Raw genomic sequence first — 19,661 nt, 5'->3', positions numbered from 1 at the left:
GCCTGGCTGCTATCCCAACTCCTTAACTCCTCAGCTGTCTATACCACTGCAAAAATGATCTTAATAAAAGCAAAGAGGATTATGCCACTCCCCTGCTTTACATTCTTTAATGCTTATTCGTGGTTTTCAGAAAAAACTTCCAAACCCTTCGAAATCACACAAAATTCTTCACAGGGCTGTTTTCTCTTCAGCATTATATATCTTGCTGCCTCAAACGCTGAACTCAAACTATAACAAAATAATAATTCCTGGGTTCAGCATACTCATTTTCATGGGTGCTAGGAATCTGAATGTGCAGTCGGCTCTACTGAAAATGAAATTTTCACCACTCGTGCCTCCACTATTTGCTAACTCCTCCTCTTCTTTCAGAATCCACCGACGTGTCATAGCTTTCGAAAGTATTCTTTGACGTCAACGGCACAGGTAACTCCTCCCATTCCTTCTCTGCATGTGTTCCTTGTCATGGCATCCTAAACTTACCTCTGGCATAGCTTTAATTGTACTGTATACTGGCTGATTGTTTACTTCTCTTCCCCTCCCCCACCACTTAGACGATGAGGTTCTTGACAGTTAAGAACAGCTTCTTATATGTCTTTGCCACAGTGACTGGCACATGAGAGACTAGGATAATTGACTAATTTACCAAAGATGGGACACAGGACAAGAGATTTTTGAGAGGGAAAGGAAAGCTAATATAGGGTCTGAAACATTTCCAGGAAACAGAAGAGGGAAAAGCAGTTGAAAATAAGCTCAAAGAAAAGTCTGGCCTGAACATACAGATTTAATAGTTAAAATGATGGAGAGCTGGCCAGGCATGGTGGCTCACACCTGTAATCCCAGCACTTTGGGAGGCAAGGCGGGCGGATCACGAGGTCAGGAGTTTGAGACCAGCCTGACCAACATGGAAAAACCCCGTCTCTACTAAAAATACAAAAATTAGCTGGGCATAGTGGCGGGTGCCTCTAATCCCAGCCACTTGGGAGGCTAAGGCAGCAGACTCACTTGAACCTGGGAGGCGGAAGTTGCAGTGAGCCAAGATTGTGCCATTGCACTCTAGCCTGGCCAACAAGAATGAAACTCTGCTCCAAAATAATAATAATGGAGAGTGCTAGATCTACTGGGGTAAGCACACAAAGGAAGACCACAGGCTGAAACCGTAATTAAGCAGTGGACAACATCAGACGAGCCAGTAAAGGGCACTGAGAAAAAAAAAACAATTCCAAAAAAAAAAACCAAGGTACACTAACATAGTGACTGAGGTAACAAAATGAAGACAATAGTGTAGAGACATCTAGAAGTGCAGTTTCAATAGCTACAAGAGTTGACATTCTGATCACTGTAAACTGTGTTGGAAAGCACGTGTCCATATATACTTTCTGACTGTATTGTATATACTGTACATGTTTACAACTGTGAATCACTAAATAAGCTTCTTGAAGGCAGAGACAATTAATCATTAATTAATATTAGTATTATCAGTGCCAAAGGTCAAAGAAATTACCGAATGGAATACACATATAGAATACTCTTTAAAGAAAATCATGGGAAGTTGAATAATTATAATGAGAAACTTAAAAGAGATTAAGAATTACTAACCAGCGATGAAAAACTGCATTTTTAATAGAGCCAATCAGCAAGGTTTGTGACTCCCCAGCACTCAATATTAGCTGAGGAAAAGAAGAGCTATTTGCTCTCCAGTATGAGGTCTGGAAAACAGATCACCAAGGATGCCAGAAAACTGAGGCTATTATATGGAGTATCATGGTCACTCTTACGAAAAGTAGAAATAAACCAAGAATCAAATTAAGAGGGTCTTGCTAATTAACATCAGGTTTTTTCTTTTCCCTTCGTACTACATATATGTCAACCAGGTGAGCAATTGTTCTTAGTTTCAAAAAGTACTTGTTTTGTAGCAAGTAAATAAATAGTATGATTCAGATCCCAACTTAGATTTCAAAGTTCTGAACAATGAAAACATTTTATGCACACATTCAATAATCGTATGTTAACAGAGTTGCTACTTAAATGCAAGTCAGACATTAAAAAGCTTAACATACCCTGATGGCAAGGTTTCTGTGTTGGCATTCCCAGACTGCTGCCGTACAGGATCCATACACCCATCTGGCTGTCTTGATTTGGCTGCTTCAAAAGCAGAACTACTTCTAGAATTAGAGGTGTCAGGCTCTAATATACTTCTAGCTTCAGATTCCAATTCTGCACTGGTAGAAGGAATACATTCATTGTTTTCTGAGGAAGTCAGTATTTCTTGAACTGGAGGATCTTCAACAGTAGTACTAGTGCAATTTGGAGACAAGGCATTTTCTTCAGACACTACTGGAGTACCCGTGACAGACGCATTATCAGTTGGTGCAAATGAGGATGATTCTCCATTAACTGAGAAGGGAAAATTAATAAAATAATCTATCAAGTAATGATAAAGCAATCAATTACCTAATCAATTGACTACACTTATTCAGAGCCTAATCCAGACTAAGCAACTACAATCCATTCTCCAAACAGCAGACAAAGTAATATTTTCAAAATATATAACATAAAATAAAATGGAGATTTTATTTTTGTTGCTCAAAATTTCAGGGATGAATATGTAAATGATAAAAATTTAAGTATGTATAATAATAACGACCTTAAGGAGAGAGGAACCAGCATTAAGATAACCAGTGTTTTCCCTCCAAATCATCAATTCTGAGAGGAAGTCTGTATGGGCCATCTAAACTTTGAAAAATGATCCCTTTCAATCGCCCTTCCCTTGTGTAAGTGGTAGCTAACATCAAACGAACTGTTTTGCCAATAGTAGGAACTGTATGATGGCATCAGTTCTTAAGATAGTACTATAGGGGTTGCAAGAACCCATTCTACACTTTTTCAAGAAATAACCCAGTACTGCAATCCAGTGACACAGTTTTCCTAATTTTCATTTTAAGTGTGATCTAGTTCGACTACGTGTCACTATAAAAATGAGTCAAATTAAAACTGTAAGGGTGAATAGATTACAGAACAAAACCTACTGGAAGACCATATATCAAAATTCTAATGGAAATGGCAGAGGGAGACATAATCACAAATTTTAGGAGAATTAATGACAAAAAGAAAACACTCAGATTAAATGCTACTAGACATGGCCAAAGAAGTACCTAAAGATGTAAGAAAGAATGGTAACAAAAGAGCTTAGAATTCATTCCAGATACAGAAAAAAAAAAAAATAAAAATAAGTAGAAGAAAATGAATTTTGGTCAAAAGACCCAAAAAAAAGATCAGAATTTCCTAATGCACCTGATAAGACTCTAGAACTTACTGAAAATATAGTATCTAAGTCCTCATCCTAGACTTACTGAATCTCTAGGGGAAATCTCTAGGGAAGAACCTGGGGATCTGCATTTTTAACAAATGCATATGATTTTTTTAATCGGAAAAGCTGGAGAAACCATGAAATATGCCTTTCCAAGTTTTATAAAGAAAACATGTTTAATATAAATAACATTAGAAATACCATGTACAATTTCATATCAATGAGTTTGAAATTAGCTAAACTAACTCAAGGGAAAGAAAAAAAAGACAAATCAGAGCAGCAATGGAAAAGGTGATGAAAGTTCTAATATCATCCCTCCTAAAGGCTCCAGGCTCAGAAAGGTTTTTGAGAAAATTCTATGAAGCCTTTATTGGATAGATCATTCTTATGTTATTTAAGGTGTTATAACACATTAGGGGAGAAAAAGTGAAAAGGAGTGTCCTAACTTATTTTGGGAAGGTAATGTAAACTTTCAAAGCTGAAACTGAACAACAACAGAACAAGAAGACTATAGACTAACATCATGCATAAATTCAAGGATGATTTGATATTAGGAAACTACATTAGAAAATCTACTGTTAGCAGATTAAAGGATAAACGTCATATGATTATTTTCAAAACAAACCAAAAGCATTCAAGAAAATCTTGGTAAAATACCTGATAAGAAGAATCATGAAAAATTAAGAAGTAATCTAGATTATCTATCACAAACCTACAGTCATTAATATACAATAATTGTAAAACATTTTAAGAACTTTTTTTTTTGAGATGGTGTCTCGCTCTGTGGCCCAGACTGGAGTGCAGTGGCACAATCACAGCTCACTGCAACCTCCACCTCCCGGGTTCAAACGGTTCTCCTTCCTCAGCCCCCCAGTAGCCGGGATTACAGGCGCCCGCCACCACGCCTGGTTAGTTTTCCTATTTTTTGGTAGAGATGGGGTTTCACCTTGTTGGCCAGGCCAGTCTTGAACTCCTGACCTCAAATGATGCACCCAACTTGGCCTCCCAAAGTTCTGGGATTACAGGCATGAGCCACTGTGCCCAGCCTATTGTAAGAACTTCTATTAAGATCAAGAATAAAGTAAAATCAGGGCTGGGCACAGTGGCTCACGCCTGTAATCCCAGCACTTTGGGAGGCCGAGGCGGGTGGATCACGAGGTCAGGAGTTTGAGACCACCCTGACCAACACGGTGAAACCTCATCTCTACCAAAAAATAGGAAAATTAGCTGGGTGTGGTGGTTGTGTGCCTGTAATCCCAGCTACTCAGGAGGCTGAGGCAGAAGTATTGCTTGAATCCGGGAGGCAGAGGTTGCAGTGAGCCAGGATCACGCCACTGTACTCCAACCTGGGCAAAAGAGCGAGACTCCGTCTGAAAAAAAAAAAAAAAAAAAAAAAAAAAGAAAGAAAAAGAAAAAGAATAAATTAAAATCAGCAACAAAACAAGGAAGATCACAATTACCATGCCAATTCAGTATTGATTATATTTGACAATCCATTAAGAAAAGTCATAACAACATTGGAAAGAATATGGTAAAACTCATTTGTAGTGAAAATGACAAATAGATTATTTATTTAGAATACACAAGAAAATTTTTTTAAAAACCCCATTAGAACCAATTAATTGGAGCTAAAACATTTCAGCAAAATGAACAGACACAAGATCAACAACAAGATTACTTCAAGACCTATCCGAAGAAAAAAAATTTTTTTTTTTTTGAGACAGAGTCTTGCTCTGTCACCCAGGTTGGAGTGCAGTAGCGCGATCTCAGCTCACTGAAACCTCAGCACCCCAGGTTCAAGCAATTCTCCTGCCCCAGCCTCCCAAGTAGCAGGGATTATAGGCGTGCGTCACCACACCCGGCTAAATTTTTTTGCATTTTTAGGATTTCATTATGTTGCCCAGGCTGGACTCGAACTCCTGACCTCAAGTGATTCCCCAGCCTGGGCCTCCCAAAATGCTGGGATTACGGGCATAAGCCACTGCACAACCAGCGTGAAGAAAACACTTTAAAAAACATTACTAAAAAGAATGAATACAGACATAAAATATCTCTCAATGGGAAGATTCAGTATTGTTAAAATAATAATAAACAATAAACAACTCTCCTTGAAATGCAAATGTTGGTGAGATGCAAAGCACTAGGAATTCTCATTCACTGCAGTGGGAATGCAGGAGTACAGCCACTTTGGAAGACAGTTTGGCCGTTTGTTACAAAAGTAAACATACTTTAAAAATACAACCCACCAGTCTCACTCCTCAATCCAACTGAATTGAAGACTTATATTCACGTAAGAGCCTGCACACAAATGTATATAGCAATGTTTTTCACAATTGTCAAAAACTGAAGTAACCAAGCAGCCTTTATAATAAGTGAATATTTAATGATAAAAAGAAATGAGAAGTCAAGCCACAAAAAACATGGAGAAACCTTAAATGCACCTTGCTAAGTGAAAGAAGCCAATCTGAAAAGGCTACCCACACTGTAGGACTCCAACTATCTAACATCCTGGAAAGGACAAAACTATAGAGCCATTATTTAAAAACAGCTGTTGCAAAGGGTTTGAGGGATAAACAAATGAAACAAATTTTAGAGTAGTAAAACTATTCTGTATGATACTGTAATGGTGTGTACATGACGATATGCATTTCTCAAACCCACAGAACCAGTACAATACAAAGAAGGAACATTAGTTAATGTAAGGTAATGTAAACTATGGACTTTAGTTAATAACAATGTATTATTAATGGTTCATTAATTGTAACAAACATATAACAGTAATGCAAAATGTTAGTAATACAAAAACTCTGAGTGGGATGGGAGGACATATGGGAACTCTCTACAATCTCCCCAGTTTTTCTGTAAATCTGAAACTGTTCTAAAATATAAAGTCTATTAATTAAAAAAAAAACTCTTAGAAACAAATTATTTCTATTCAATAATTCAACAAATGTTGGTTCTTCAATACTGCTCAGAACCGCATTAAGATGCCACAATAATATTTGATTGGAGAGATTACTGTTCATATATATCAATGGTTCTTGACTAGGGAAGATTCTGCTCTCCCCACCGCCAAAGACATTTAGTAATGTCTGTAAATGCATTTGGTCATCACAACTAGGAGAAGGTAAGATATTACTGGCACCTAGTGGATACAGATCAGGAATACTGCTAAACATTCTATTAATATAATGCACAGGACAGCCCCCTACAACAAAGAATTACCTGGGCCAATATGTCAACAGTGCTGAAATTGAGAAACTCTGATACCTATGTGCCCATCCACCTGGCAGTGTGCAGCCTATGGTAGTTGCAAAATAAACATCTGTTGACAAATGGATATAAGAAAGATTGAACAGATAAAACCGAAAAAAGAAGGAAAGGAAAAGGAAAGAGGAAGGACAGGATGGTAGGCTCCTTGCTCATGCAGAAACATGGGGCAAAAAATTAAAATCTTATGTAATAGTTATGATAGCAGAAGCTTATGCAAACCATCTCATCTCCACAAGACATAAGACCACACCCACTGACTTGGGTTCTAAATGAACATATCCCAAGCCTTACTTTCAGCCATTATGACTTCTGGGTTACAAGACATAGCTTCCTAACTTCATGTTTAATCTTTGAGAGGTTAAGTTTCACATGAACTTTATGGTATATCCATCTCAAAGCACCACGTATTTGTCCTCACTCTAAAAGTACATTCAAATAAAGAAGAAAAAAGTAGAAATACTAGAGTGAATACCATTTTTACTCCATTTTAAAACTATGACATGAGAAATAACTGCTTGCATATACACAGCAAGTTTCTTTAATATTCAGTTCACACTTGAGAGTGGATGTGGCTTTAAAGAGGGTACATCATGAGGGAGTCTTCTGGTGATGCTACAGTTCTGTATCCGGATTGAACTGGTGGTACATGAAGCCATATGTGTGACAAAACTGTATAGAAACACACACACACATACACACGCAGGTAGAAATGGTGAAATGTGAACAAGCTCTATGGGTTGTATTCATGTCAATTTCCTGATTTTGATACAAAATAGTTATACAAGATGTTAACACTGGAGGAGGCTGGTGAAGGGTGCATGGGACCTTCCCATACATTTCTTTGCAACTTTCTGTATATTTATAATTACTTCAGAATAAAGAGCTAAGAAAAAAATATAATAAACTTGTGATATCATGTACTTCTGTCTGAAACTCACCATACTGAGCTCTGATCTACTTTATTAATAAAATAATAACTATATATCAGAAAAAGTTATTTTACACTAGAAGTTATGACCAGAGGAACAAAGTGGAACAGAATATATTTTTCTTAAATACCACTCTCCAAGGACTATTATGAATGTTTTAGATTATCTCATTTAACCTCCAAAACTGTCCTATAAGGTAGTCGCATATTATCCTCTTTTCATAAATTTTGAGGATGTTCAATTTGTCCAAGGTTACAGAGTTAACATGGCAAGTGGTTGAGCTGAGACACCACGTTACCTCCTGTCAGAAGCTAAATCTAATCTTTTTACTACATCATGACTGCCTCCCATTTTAACCTGGAATACCTGCCAATCTTCATAGCAACTAAACTGTCAAATGGATCCCCTTACTCAAGCTTCAGAAGAAAAGGAGGTGGGGGAGGTGGAAGCCCTCATATATAATACTGTCTTTGACAGAAATATATCGTTTGTCTTAAACCCCTTAGTATTGACCCACAATTCCTAATCTGAAACCTCAAAGTGCCAGGTGTGTTCCAGAATTCATAACTTTTCGGAATTTAGAAAGGTAGCAGTGGACAACACGGTAGCTCACCCCTGTAACCCCAACAATTTGGGAAGCTGAGGTGGGATGATTGCTTGGGGCCAGGAGATTGAGACTAGCCCGGGCAATATGGCAAAACCTCATCTCTACAAAAAATCTTAATATTAGACAGGCATGGTGGCATATGCCTATAGTCCCAACTATTCAGGGGGCTAAGGCAGGAGGATGGCTTGAGCCCAGGAGGTCAGAGCTACAGTGAGCCATGATGGTGCTACTGCACTCCAGCCTGGAAGTCAGGGCAAGACCCTGTCTCAAAAAAACAAACAAACAACAAAGGTAATGGCATATATATTGTATATTACACTATGCCTGGAGGGGGTTTAGGGGCCACACATCGTGATTAAATACATTAATATTTCTGCAGCGAAATGTAGAGATATGCACAGTAGTAGCCATGATAAATAAAAACCATAAATAGCCTTTCATCAGTTCTAGTCATTTTGCCATCAAATGAGTTTACCAAAAAAAAAAAAAAATCCTATTGGTTTCAGAGATTTCAAGATTGTGGAACTGCAGATTAAGAGATTAAAAACATTTAATTATGTTACACATAGAATATGCACACCCCTATCCCATCTCCAAAAACAAAGGTAATTTTTGAAATCCTTAATTAGAAAAAGTAATGCCATCTTATACCAACACCTTAAAAGGACAGGGATTACCCACTCCTTGAAAAGATACCTGAATTCATCCTCTATTAAGTGATGAACAATCATACAAAAAGACATCAGTTAAATGGCTGCTACCAACAGAGCAGGTTCCGGAAGCCTCTGTAAACCAGCCAATAGAATGATGACAGTTAGATTGTTTTGTCAGATGTCACTAGCAATAATCAGAGGTGGTGAAAAGGCTAGGGGAATGCTGTGTGAAGCCTAGCAGTATAAAAGATGAACAGCATAGCTTTGAGATCCTATAAAAACCACACACATCAAAATGAATAGGAAGAAGGCAAAGTGCACAGAATCAACAGCCAGATAGCGGAATGTCAATTACAGTTCTTCTACTTCCTAGCTGTGCCCTCTCAGTGCCTCAGTTCCTTCATCAGAGAAAAGGAAAAATACTACCACCTATTTCAAAGAGTTACTGTGAGAGAGATAAATCAGTTAATGGATATATACTATTTAGAACATGCAGGGCACAAATATGAGCTATTATCACTATTTTTCCGATTGTCATAGATTTCCTTACAGTTACTATGAATGTCATGAGAATTATTTATGATGGAACCTTCACGTTCCTCACATCCATTTTATTTTTACCTTAAAATTTTAGGCAAGAATAAAAAAGAAAGAAATGCGAGAACTGAACTTATTACCAATGGAAAGAATCTATAAAGTATCAGACAAGCTGTAGAGGTATAAATAAGATTCTATGATGAGGAAAGCCTCAATTTCGTCTCCTTTTTATATCAACATCTGAATACATCCAAATGCCAAAACATACAACTAATTAGTGGTCAATGGATACTTTCACCAATGTATTCCATCAGCTGAATATTTTAGGAATAAGATCAAAACCTCCAAATCCATATTCAAGTTGAATATCCCTTATCTAAAATGCCTGGAACCAGAAATGTTTCAGATTTTAGATATTTGTTTAAATTTTGGAATATGTGCATTTTACTTGCCAGTTTAGCATCCCTAATCCAAAAATTCAAAATCTGAAATGCTCCAATGAGCATTTCCTTTCAGCATCATGTCAATGCTCAAACAGTTTCAGATTTTGGAGCATTTCAGATTTTGGAGCATTTCAGATTTGAGATTTTTCAGATTAGAGACACTCTACCTGTATTAGAAATAGTAGCAGTTTTAACTAGTCTGTTCTTAATTTAGAAATAATTTGAATAATCCAAGACAATATTTCCTTTTCTGCTTTGCTAATAGGAATCTCAGAGACAAATGTTCTTACCAGAAAGTAGGTGAAAATCAGAAAATACATGAACTTTGCTCATTAATTTCACCATAATTGTATCTATTCTTCTCTTTGTTTTCTAGCCACCTTAAATTAAGACTAAAAAATTCTACCTACTGTGAGTACTTGGGAAACCGTATTTTAGTCTACTTCTTTTTTTTTTTTTAAGGGGAGCATTATTAAAGAAATTAAATTTTGAAAATATCATTCATGTGTCAGTTCTCAATGTTTACAAAAACTCTCAGACAGCTCTTGGTAAACATCTCCCCAAACACCAACCTTGGGTAAAAATACACAATTAAGACTTATTACTGTCCAGGCATGGTGGCTCACGCCTGTAATCCCAGCACTTTGGGAGGCTGAGACAGGTGGATCACTTGAAGTCAGGAGTTTGAGATCAGCCTGGCCAACATGGTGAAACCCTATCTCTACTAAAAATACAAACATTAGGGGGCATGGTGGCACACACCTGTAATCCCAGCTACTCAGGAGGCTGAGGCACAAGAATCTCTTAAACCCAGGAGGCAGAAGTTGCAGTGAGCCGAAATCCTGCCACTGCTCTCTAGCCTGGGCAACAGAGTGAGACTCCGTCTCAAAAAATAAAAGACTCATTATCAAAAAGATCCATCTATTTTAATGTAATTACTGAATTGCTTCTTTCCATGTTTCTAATTCTGAATACTTCCATAAATAGACAAACACAGGGAGGAACATAGGCTCTTGAATAAAAAGACCAGGATTTCAACTTAATTCCCAACATGTGTGCTAATAATCTTAAACACGTCCTAAGATGTTTAAGTTTCAGGAGACTCACCTGAAAGAGTTAATATACAATGACCAAACAAAACAATTTATGAATCTTATAAATGAGTCCACTAAGGATTATAGAGGACATCTTCCTTAGTCATTCCTTTTATAATACAGTAATGCTTACTTTTGGAAAATAAACTTTCTGAGAGCTATTCAACTCGCAGTACATTTTTCCACCAAGTTAGATGCCAAGAATAATAAATTTGTATACTGAAAGATGGGATAAAAGAACCATTCATTACTCACTTTTACTTAGAAATCAATGAATTAACTAAAGTTCTTTCAGAAATATATTTTATATCATGAATTACATAGTATTTTTTGTGGCATAAAGCTTAAGAATCTAGCTCTCATATAAGCACTTGCTTAGTAAAAGTTCTGACCTCTAAAATATTTTTGAAATATCTTCCTAAATAATCCAGAAAGTTACAAATTATTAGGAAAAATTTCAGGCATTGTAATTTTTAAATTCCTATCATAGACTAGAAGATTAAGAAAGACTGCACAGGCTGGGTGCAGTGGCTCATGCCTGTAATCCCAACACTTTAGGGAGGCTGAGGTGGGCAGATCACTTGAGGTCAGGAGTTCGAGACCAGCCAGTTGCCAAAAAAGTGAAACTCTGTCTCTATTAAAAATACAAAAACTTTTTAGCTGGGTGTGGTGGTGGGTGCCTGTAATCCCAGCTACTTGGGAGGCTGAGGCAGGGGAATTGCTTGAACCCAAGAGGCAGAGGTTGCAGTGAGCCGAGATCGCACCACTGCACTCCAGCCTGGGTGACAAAGCGAGACTCCGTCTCAAAAAAAAGACTACACAAAAAGGGAAGTGTAGGTATGGATGGATACATAAACTTCATTTACTTTTCCTTTAAACAAGGTGTCATAAATAGCCTTGCTTACCAGTGTCATCGGCAGGCTCAGATGCGAGTGGTTTTGGAGCTGGTGTATTTTTGGGTCTGGCAGCAACCTGAGACGGAGATGAAGGTGTGTTGTCTCCATTAACTACATACGAGCAGCATGAGTTTTGGACTAGAGTGCTTGTAGGTATATGATTATCTATTCCATTCGTGCCTTCAACAGCCAACCTTGAAAAAAAAAATGCCTTATTTCAATCATTTAAGTATTAATTCAACAACATTTCCTGAGAATTTTCATAGGATTTACTAAATTCTCTTAAGTTTCTTTTTTGTTATTTCTTTTTTTAAATTTTTTAGATTCTATTTCCAAACAATTGAGTTTTTATGTTTCAAGTAAAATGATAGGTAAATAGAGTAATGAACAAAGATATGACATGTTTTATATTAAAGTTTTAATTACTTTTCAGTTCTAAGTGTATTCATTCTGCAGATAAAAAAATACTAAGATATACAAACATACTAAGTCAAAATAAATACGGTCTCCCACAATAATATTCAAATTGTACATTTTAAATATTTAAGCCTAATATTAATCTATTTTAAAAGCTCTGAAAGTAGTTTCAAAAAGTTCATGAAATTATATGAATCATAAAAATAAAAATCAAGTATAAACTACTGTAAACTTTTTTTTTTTTTTTTTTACAGACAGGATCTCACTCTGTCACCAAGGCTGGAGTGCAGTGGCTCACTGCAGCTTCAACCTCTTAGGCTCAAGTAATCCTCCTGCCTCAGCCTCTTGATCAGCTAGGATCACAGACGTGCATCACAGTGCCCAGCTAATTTTTTAAATTTTTGTAGAGACTGGATCTCCCTTTGTTGCCCATGCTGGACTCAAATTCCTGGCCTCAAGCGATCCTCCCATCTTGACCCCCAAAATGCTGGGATTATAGGTGTGAGCCATTGTACCTGGCCTGAAACTATTATAACTTTATTAAATCTTGAAAAATAAGTGAAAAACAGTCTTCAAATATTAGTTACAAATTAGCATATACTAGGCACTAAAATTATGACTACAGGATGATCAAAAAAAGCTAAATATTATACCCCAGAACTATAAAAATGTATAGTATATACATCAGCAAATAAATAACTAATAACAAAATCAAACATTTTAAGTCTTATTGGCAGTGGAAGGAGCTGGGTGATTTGGTGAGACACAGTGTTTAAAAAAAAAAAAAAAAAAGTTCAAAGCAGTTGGAAATTATCATGTAAGTGACCAGGAGAGCTTTTCCAAATACACAGGTCATCCCATAACTGCTCTCCACAGAGCAGCCTGAGCATTGTTTTAAAAATATAAACCAGATCATCACGTCACTCTCCTGGTTAGCCAACAAATCTTTTGAAAATCAGCCACACCTTTATCCCATCTTCTCTCTAACCTATTTCTCTCCAAGCTCATCCTTGCTCACTTTGCAGCAGATAATCGATTTTACTGAATATCAAAAACATACTGAACAGTCTTCAAATGTTTATTACAAATTATTATATGCCAGGTGGTAAAATTATAACAACTACGAAATTATCAGAAAAGGTTAAATACTATTCTCTAGAGTTAGAAGAATTTCTAGAACATAACTGTAAACAAACTTGGGGTCTCTGAAGTTGCTGTTTCCTCTGCCTGGAACATTCTTCCCTCAGAACTCTGCACAGATGGTTCATTTGTGGCTTATTAATCTTAGCTCAAATCATACCTCCTCAGAGATGATTCCTTGGCATCTCTTTTAAAAATAGGCTCCCTTCCATTCCTGTCATCTTGTCCTGTTTAAATGACTTCATAGTGCTTATCGCTATGTCTAATTAGCATATTTATGTCTTCTGTTGTTTACTATCTTTATTTATTTATTTTTTCCCCCCGAGACAAAGTCTTGCTCTGTCACCCAGAGCTGGAGTGCAATGGCGCGATCTCAGCTCACTGCAACATCCGCCTCCCGGGTTCAAGCAATTCTCCTGCTTCAGACTCCTGAGTAGCTGGGATTACAGGTGCGCACCACCATGCCTGGCTCATTTTTTTTGTATTTTTAGTAGAGACGGGGTTTCACCATGTTGGACAGGCTGGTCTCGAACTCCTGACCTCATGATCCGCCCGCCTCGGCCTCCCAAAGTACTGGGATTACAGGAATGAGCCACCATGCCCAGTCTACTATCTACCTTTATCCCATCAGAATGTAAATTTCATGGGATCAGGGCTGGTATTCTTAATACTTGGACTAATGTCTGGCATCAAACAGGCATTAAGTAAGTATCTGTTGAATGAACATTAATGAATCCCACCCTCCTTTCCCTGTTGCCTATATATTTGGAACAAGATGTGTTTAGGAAGTTTGGGCAGGTAAAGACTGAAATGATTGTGATTTGCATACCCCTCCCCAGCCAACTAGCAAGAATCAGTGATTCAGAAGTCTAGGTAAAAGAACCCATTTGAATTTCTCCCTGTACTGTAGAACTAGTCTTTAATTCAAAGCGTCTTACTATGCAATCGACAACATTTGGTAGTAATTCAAGCTCCTCTACCCATCTAAATTTTTTTAAATTATATGGACATTAAATATATGTACTTAAGCCAAATATACATTCAGAAGGCATACTTATCTGTTCAAGTGGTCTAATGAGAATCACTTAACGGCAAGTTAGAAGAAATGATACTAGTAACTATAGATTAATAAAAGTCACACTTTGTCATATACCAGCATGCTTTTTCAAAGGTAATGAGTCCATTTTACAACAATATATTTTTATATTTTCAGGTGTTAATTCTACTTTATTTGCTCTATTATATACTTTTATTCCAATTTAAATTACTTCAAACAAAAAACCTCTATTAATTGTCATGAACTATGAATGCCAGGGAGTTTCTGAAATGGTAGAATGATGTCTGAGGGAAGGCCACAATGATGTCTGAAGGAAGGCCACAATCTGTGAAGCATTTATCTTCTCATGATTTACAGGATAATGCCAATCCAGAGAGTGGTATGATACCTATTTATCCATAGTATCTGACTGTACTCATAAAATATGTCTAAATACAGATTTTAAAAAGCTATTTTCAATAAAAAAATAAAGCACTGTATATGCTACAACATAAATGAACCTTGAAACATGCTAAGAAAAAGAAGTCAGTCACAAAAGGTCACATATTATATGAATCCATTTATAGAAAATGGTCAGAATAGACAATCCACAGACACAGAAAAAGTAGATTCATGGGTGCAGGGAAAAATGGAGAGTGACTACTCATGTATATACATGGTTTCTCTTCAAGGTAGAATATTCTGAAATCAGACAGTAGAGAAGGTAACACAACTCTCTTAATATATTAAAAACGACTAAAATGTATACTTTTAAAAAGTGAATTTCATGATATATGTATGATATCTCAATAAAGCTGTAATTTTTTAAAAAGCTACTTTCACAAGAATTAACCAAATGACATGTTTAGACATAAGCTTCTAAACTGTGTGGCAAATTCTAAACTAAGGTAAAATATAAAACTTCTTATTCAGGAAATATGTTCCACATCATGTCGCCACCCATATTCAAATAAAATATTCTACCTGGCAGTTGTCCTTGCTGAAGGCTCTCCATTTTCATGTAAGGCATCACCATTTTCCTGTATTTCTACTGAACAACAAGAAAGAAAAAAACTAGGTTTTTATATACTTCTTGCTTATTCTTTTTCCTTGAAATTTTACAAACATATAAAGTTAGCTTACTGGTTGGAGATGAGCTGCAGTTTGTTATATTTTCTTGCTCAATCACCAATCCATCAAGCACAACTGTCAATTCACCAGTTTGTGCTATGCCATTCTTGTTTTCCAAGGAAAGTTTTAATTGTTCTTTCACTCTTTCCACTAGAAAGAAGAATATTCTAATTTAAAAGCTTTTGCCACATATAAAAATGCTTCAGAAATCAAACCTACATTTCAAGAATCACTCTAATTCAGTACTTGACATTTGGAAGGAATTCGTTGCATGCCTTTGACAACTAGTTAAGTAATTCCTCTTTCTCCCTCAATCCCACGCTTTCAATATCACCTTTAATTGCTTCTGTGCATATTATAAATTTTGGAGAACATATAAATACATTTAAATAATAAGTGTAGCAATTGTCTAAACTTGCTTTTCAGCTCAAGGTACCACAGATGACTCTTGTGGTTGAGGCAAAATTTCTGCACAAGAGTCAGATTAAGTTTGGTTTCAAATTCCAGTTCTGCTACTTATTGGCTGTGTATTGAGTAACTTATTCAAACATCTTTAAGCCTTGGTTTCTTAATTACAAAATGGAGACGATGGACTTCAAACTAAAGGGACAGTGTTGAGGACCAAATGCAAAACCATACAGACAGCCCTAGCACCACTTCTGAGGCACAGTTTATAAGTGCTCGATAAATGCTACATATTGTGACAATCGTTTATTATTTTTATATAAGGACAAATACTTCCTTCCCATTATTAGAACATCTAGTTCTTATTTAAACTCAAGGTCATTTTGCTTCAACTTCTATGTTAGACTATATATTTAGACTATGCATTAAACGATATATTAGACTTCTATATATTAGACTATATATTAATAGTCATTAGTGAGGGCTTAGAGAAATGGAGAAATGAAGGTAAAAGGATACACAGCTTCAGTTAGAAGGAATTTTTGTTTCTTGGAGATATTGCACAATGTAATGTACATAGTAAATAATGTGTTGTACATTTCAAAATTGCTAAGAGTAAATTCTAAATGTTCTCGTCACAAAAAAAATAAGTATTTGAGGTGATAGATATGTTAATAAGTTTGGTTTAATTATTCCACATTGTATTAATTGATCATAACATCACTCCATACCCCATAAATATATACAACTATAATTTGTCAATTTATAATTTAAAAATAAAAACTAAAAGAGAAAGTTATCAGTGATCACTTTATTATTCAAACTGAGGCCAAATACTTCCATCTGATCTTCAGTGGCTTTCTGCAGTTTTTGCAATCATGGAACATTTCACGTTTTTGATGAAGTCCTTAACTTTGATCTTTCCTATATTTAACAAATTTGGGCAGGGAGGAGAGGTTCTCCATTTACCAAATGTCCAGCATAAATATGTTCACAAGTTATCTATGTACAGAAAAGACAAGACAAAAATCTAGAACTACTAATCACTGGACAGAAATTTCTTTGTGGCCAGGCCTGGTGGCTCACACCTGTAACCCCAGCACTTTGGGAGGCCGACACAGGAGGATCACTTGAGCTTAGGAGTTTGAGACCAGCAACACAGTGAGATCTAGTCCCTAAAAAATTTAAAAATTAAGGCCAGACACGGTGGCTCACGCCTCTAATCCCAGCATTTTGGGAGGTGAGGCAGGCGCATCACTTGAGCCCAGGAGTTCAAGACCAACCTGGCCAACATAGCAAGACCCTGTCTCTATTTTTTTAAAAAAATTAAAAATTAGCCAGGTGCAGTGGCATGTGCCTGTATTCCCAGCTATTCAGGAGGCTGAGATGAGAGGATCCTGTAAGCCCAGGAGTTCGAGGCTGCAGCAAGTGATGATTGCACTATCGTACTCAAGTGGGAGTAATAGAGCGAGACCCTGTCTGAAAAAAGAAAGAAGAAAAAGAAATTCTTTGCAAAAAAAAAAAATGTTTAAACCATGTAATAAAAGAAGACCTTATAGAATACCCCAACCATTTGTAGCACCATAGACCTCATTTCTACTTTACATCAAAAACAAACAAACAAACAAAAAACAAACAACTAGAAAAACTAAAGGAAATATGAAAGCACACACACACAAAAACTACAAAAGTAGCCAGGCGCAGTGGCTCACGCCTGTAATCCCAGCACTTTGGGAGGCCGAGGCGGGTGGATCACAAGGTCTGGAAATCAAGACCATCCTGGCCAACATGGTGAAACCCCGTCTCTACAAAAAATACAAAAAAATTAGCTGGGCATGGTGGCAGTTGCCTGTAGTCCCAGCTACTTAGGAGGCTGACGCAGGAGAATTGCTTGAATTCGGGAGGTGGAAGTTGCAGTGAGCTGAGATTGCGCCACTGCACTCCAGCCTGGGTGACAGACCAAGACTCCATCTCAAAAAAAAAAAAGAAAACTACAAAAGCACGAATTTCAGCTTTCTCTAATAATCAATATCTGAAGAAAACTATATTGACTGACATTCAATTTCATTCTTGTCACCTCTCATGATTTCAAGTGTCTGGAATTTGGTGATTTGGCTTCTCCCTAAAATATATAGCTGTTTGAATAGATTCCTAAAGAAGAGGCTTTTAAAATCTCTTTAGTGTGTGTTTCTTGGTAAATTCTTTCATTTTTGTTTATCTGTAAATGTCTGCATTCTCATCCTCAAAAGACAGACTTGTTGGGCATATAATTTTGTATTGGTAATGATCTCAACTCTTTGAAGATATTTTTCCACTATCTTCTCCTATTACTAATTCTGCAATTCTAATTCATAAATTTTTGCAAATACTCTGTTTTTCTCTACAGCTGCTTTTTAAATTTATTTGTCTTTGGTATTACGCATTTCACTATGATATGGGGAGGTACACTAAAAAACAAAAACATTCTTTTAGTGGTAAGTGCATTGAAGGAAATGAGCAAAGCAGTGGTAAGGAGGTCTTCTTTAGGCTAGTCAAGGTTTAACCCTGACCTAGTCACCTAGTGACCTGGTCACCAGGCATGACTTTTCTCTTTGCTCTCTTGTTTGGGACAGTATGAATCTGTGGACTCATGTTTTTCATTAGTGTTCAAAAACCTGCAGCCATTCTCTCTTAAAATATCTCCTCAAAAATCTGGTCCATTACCTATTTTTCATAAATAAAGTTTTATTTGAACACAGTCATGCTCATTCATTTACATATTCTCTATGGCTGCTTTCACGTTACAATGGCGAGTTAATAACAGAAACCATATGCGGCCTTTATGCTCAAATGTTTACAATCTGTCTCTTTATGGACAGCCTCTGCTTATGGTGGCCTGTTCCCTTATGTTTATTCTCTGACGTTAGCTTAAACTACTTTTAAGCTAATTTTTACCAGTGGTTTGATGATATGTCCTAATTTTACAGTGGTTTGATGGTACGCCCGAGAGTGTAGACTAGAGGAGTTCAAGCTCAGCTCCCTTCTCTGGCTATTAGCCAAAAGCTCAACATCATTAAATCTGCTATTGGTATGGCAGACTATTCTAATTCTGTTTCATGAGGTTTTCTTTACCCCAACCCCCTCATCTCCTGGCTTTTTTTTTTTTTTTAAGAAGAACAGCCCTCTACCTTTTTGCAAAATCATCAATGCCACAAAGATTTGTTCAATCCAGGACCTAGGTATTCTGCAGTGGGAGAGTGTTTACAGTATATATTATTTCACAATTCTGAACATGGAAGATTGAGTTATAACATTTTGGATCATAAAACTGGAAGGACAATCACATAAATAATTCCCATCTACATGTGTATGTATATGTGTGTGTCAGAGGGAAAAAGATATTATTCTGTCACAGTATAAACAAACCAACTCCGATGTATTTATCCATTCAATATTTGAGTGCCTACGGTGTGCCAGGCACTGTAGATGGGGAAGAAGCAGGACAAACCTTGACTAGCCTAAAGGAGACCTCCTTACCACTGCTTTGCTCATTTCCTTCAATGCACTTACCACTAAAAGAATGTTTTTGTTTTTTGGTTGACCTCCCCAAACGAAATGAAGTCTCTAGCAGAGCAGAGATCTTGTCCAACTAATTCAGTGATGTATCCTCAGCAACTGAGAGAAGGTAGGTGCTTAAAAAACATTTAAACTAAGTGATTAAGGTAGTCCTGTCCTAGGGGAACTTACTCTTGTAAGGCAAAAGCTGATTTTTTTGTACCTCCTAGACATTCTTCCTTAGTGTTAATACAGCAAT

The 19,661-nt window shown here is 36.7% G+C and overlaps 1 protein-coding gene across 6 annotated transcripts in view; it reads right to left on the bottom strand.

Annotated features, from left to right (window-relative positions):
- Positions 1–19,661, bottom strand: part of WWP1 (WW domain containing E3 ubiquitin protein ligase 1) — a 122,775-nt gene that overhangs the window by 53,765 nt on the left and 49,349 nt on the right. For 2 of the 6 annotated variants that reach the window (XM_519843.8, XM_009455598.5), the window contains 4 exons: positions 15,476–15,613; positions 15,317–15,383; positions 11,749–11,933; positions 2,058–2,394 (listed from right to left, as the gene is read on the bottom strand). In XM_519843.8, the coding sequence (XP_519843.4) occupies positions 2,058–2,394; positions 11,749–11,933; positions 15,317–15,383; positions 15,476–15,613 (727 nt within the window). The remainder of the gene's footprint in view (positions 1–2,057; positions 2,395–11,748; positions 11,934–15,316; positions 15,384–15,475; positions 15,614–19,661) is intronic. The other 4 variants (XM_009455599.5, XM_054656861.2, XM_063817239.1 and 1 more) reach the window with 2 other exon arrangements.

The sequence above is a fragment of the Pan troglodytes genome, chromosome 7 (genome assembly GCF_028858775.2).
Source record: "Pan troglodytes isolate AG18354 chromosome 7, NHGRI_mPanTro3-v2.0_pri, whole genome shotgun sequence".
NCBI lineage: Eukaryota > Metazoa > Chordata > Mammalia > Primates > Hominidae > Pan > Pan troglodytes.
The sequence above is the reverse complement of the archived record's forward strand: the minus strand, read 5'-3'. Positions and strand labels throughout refer to the sequence as shown.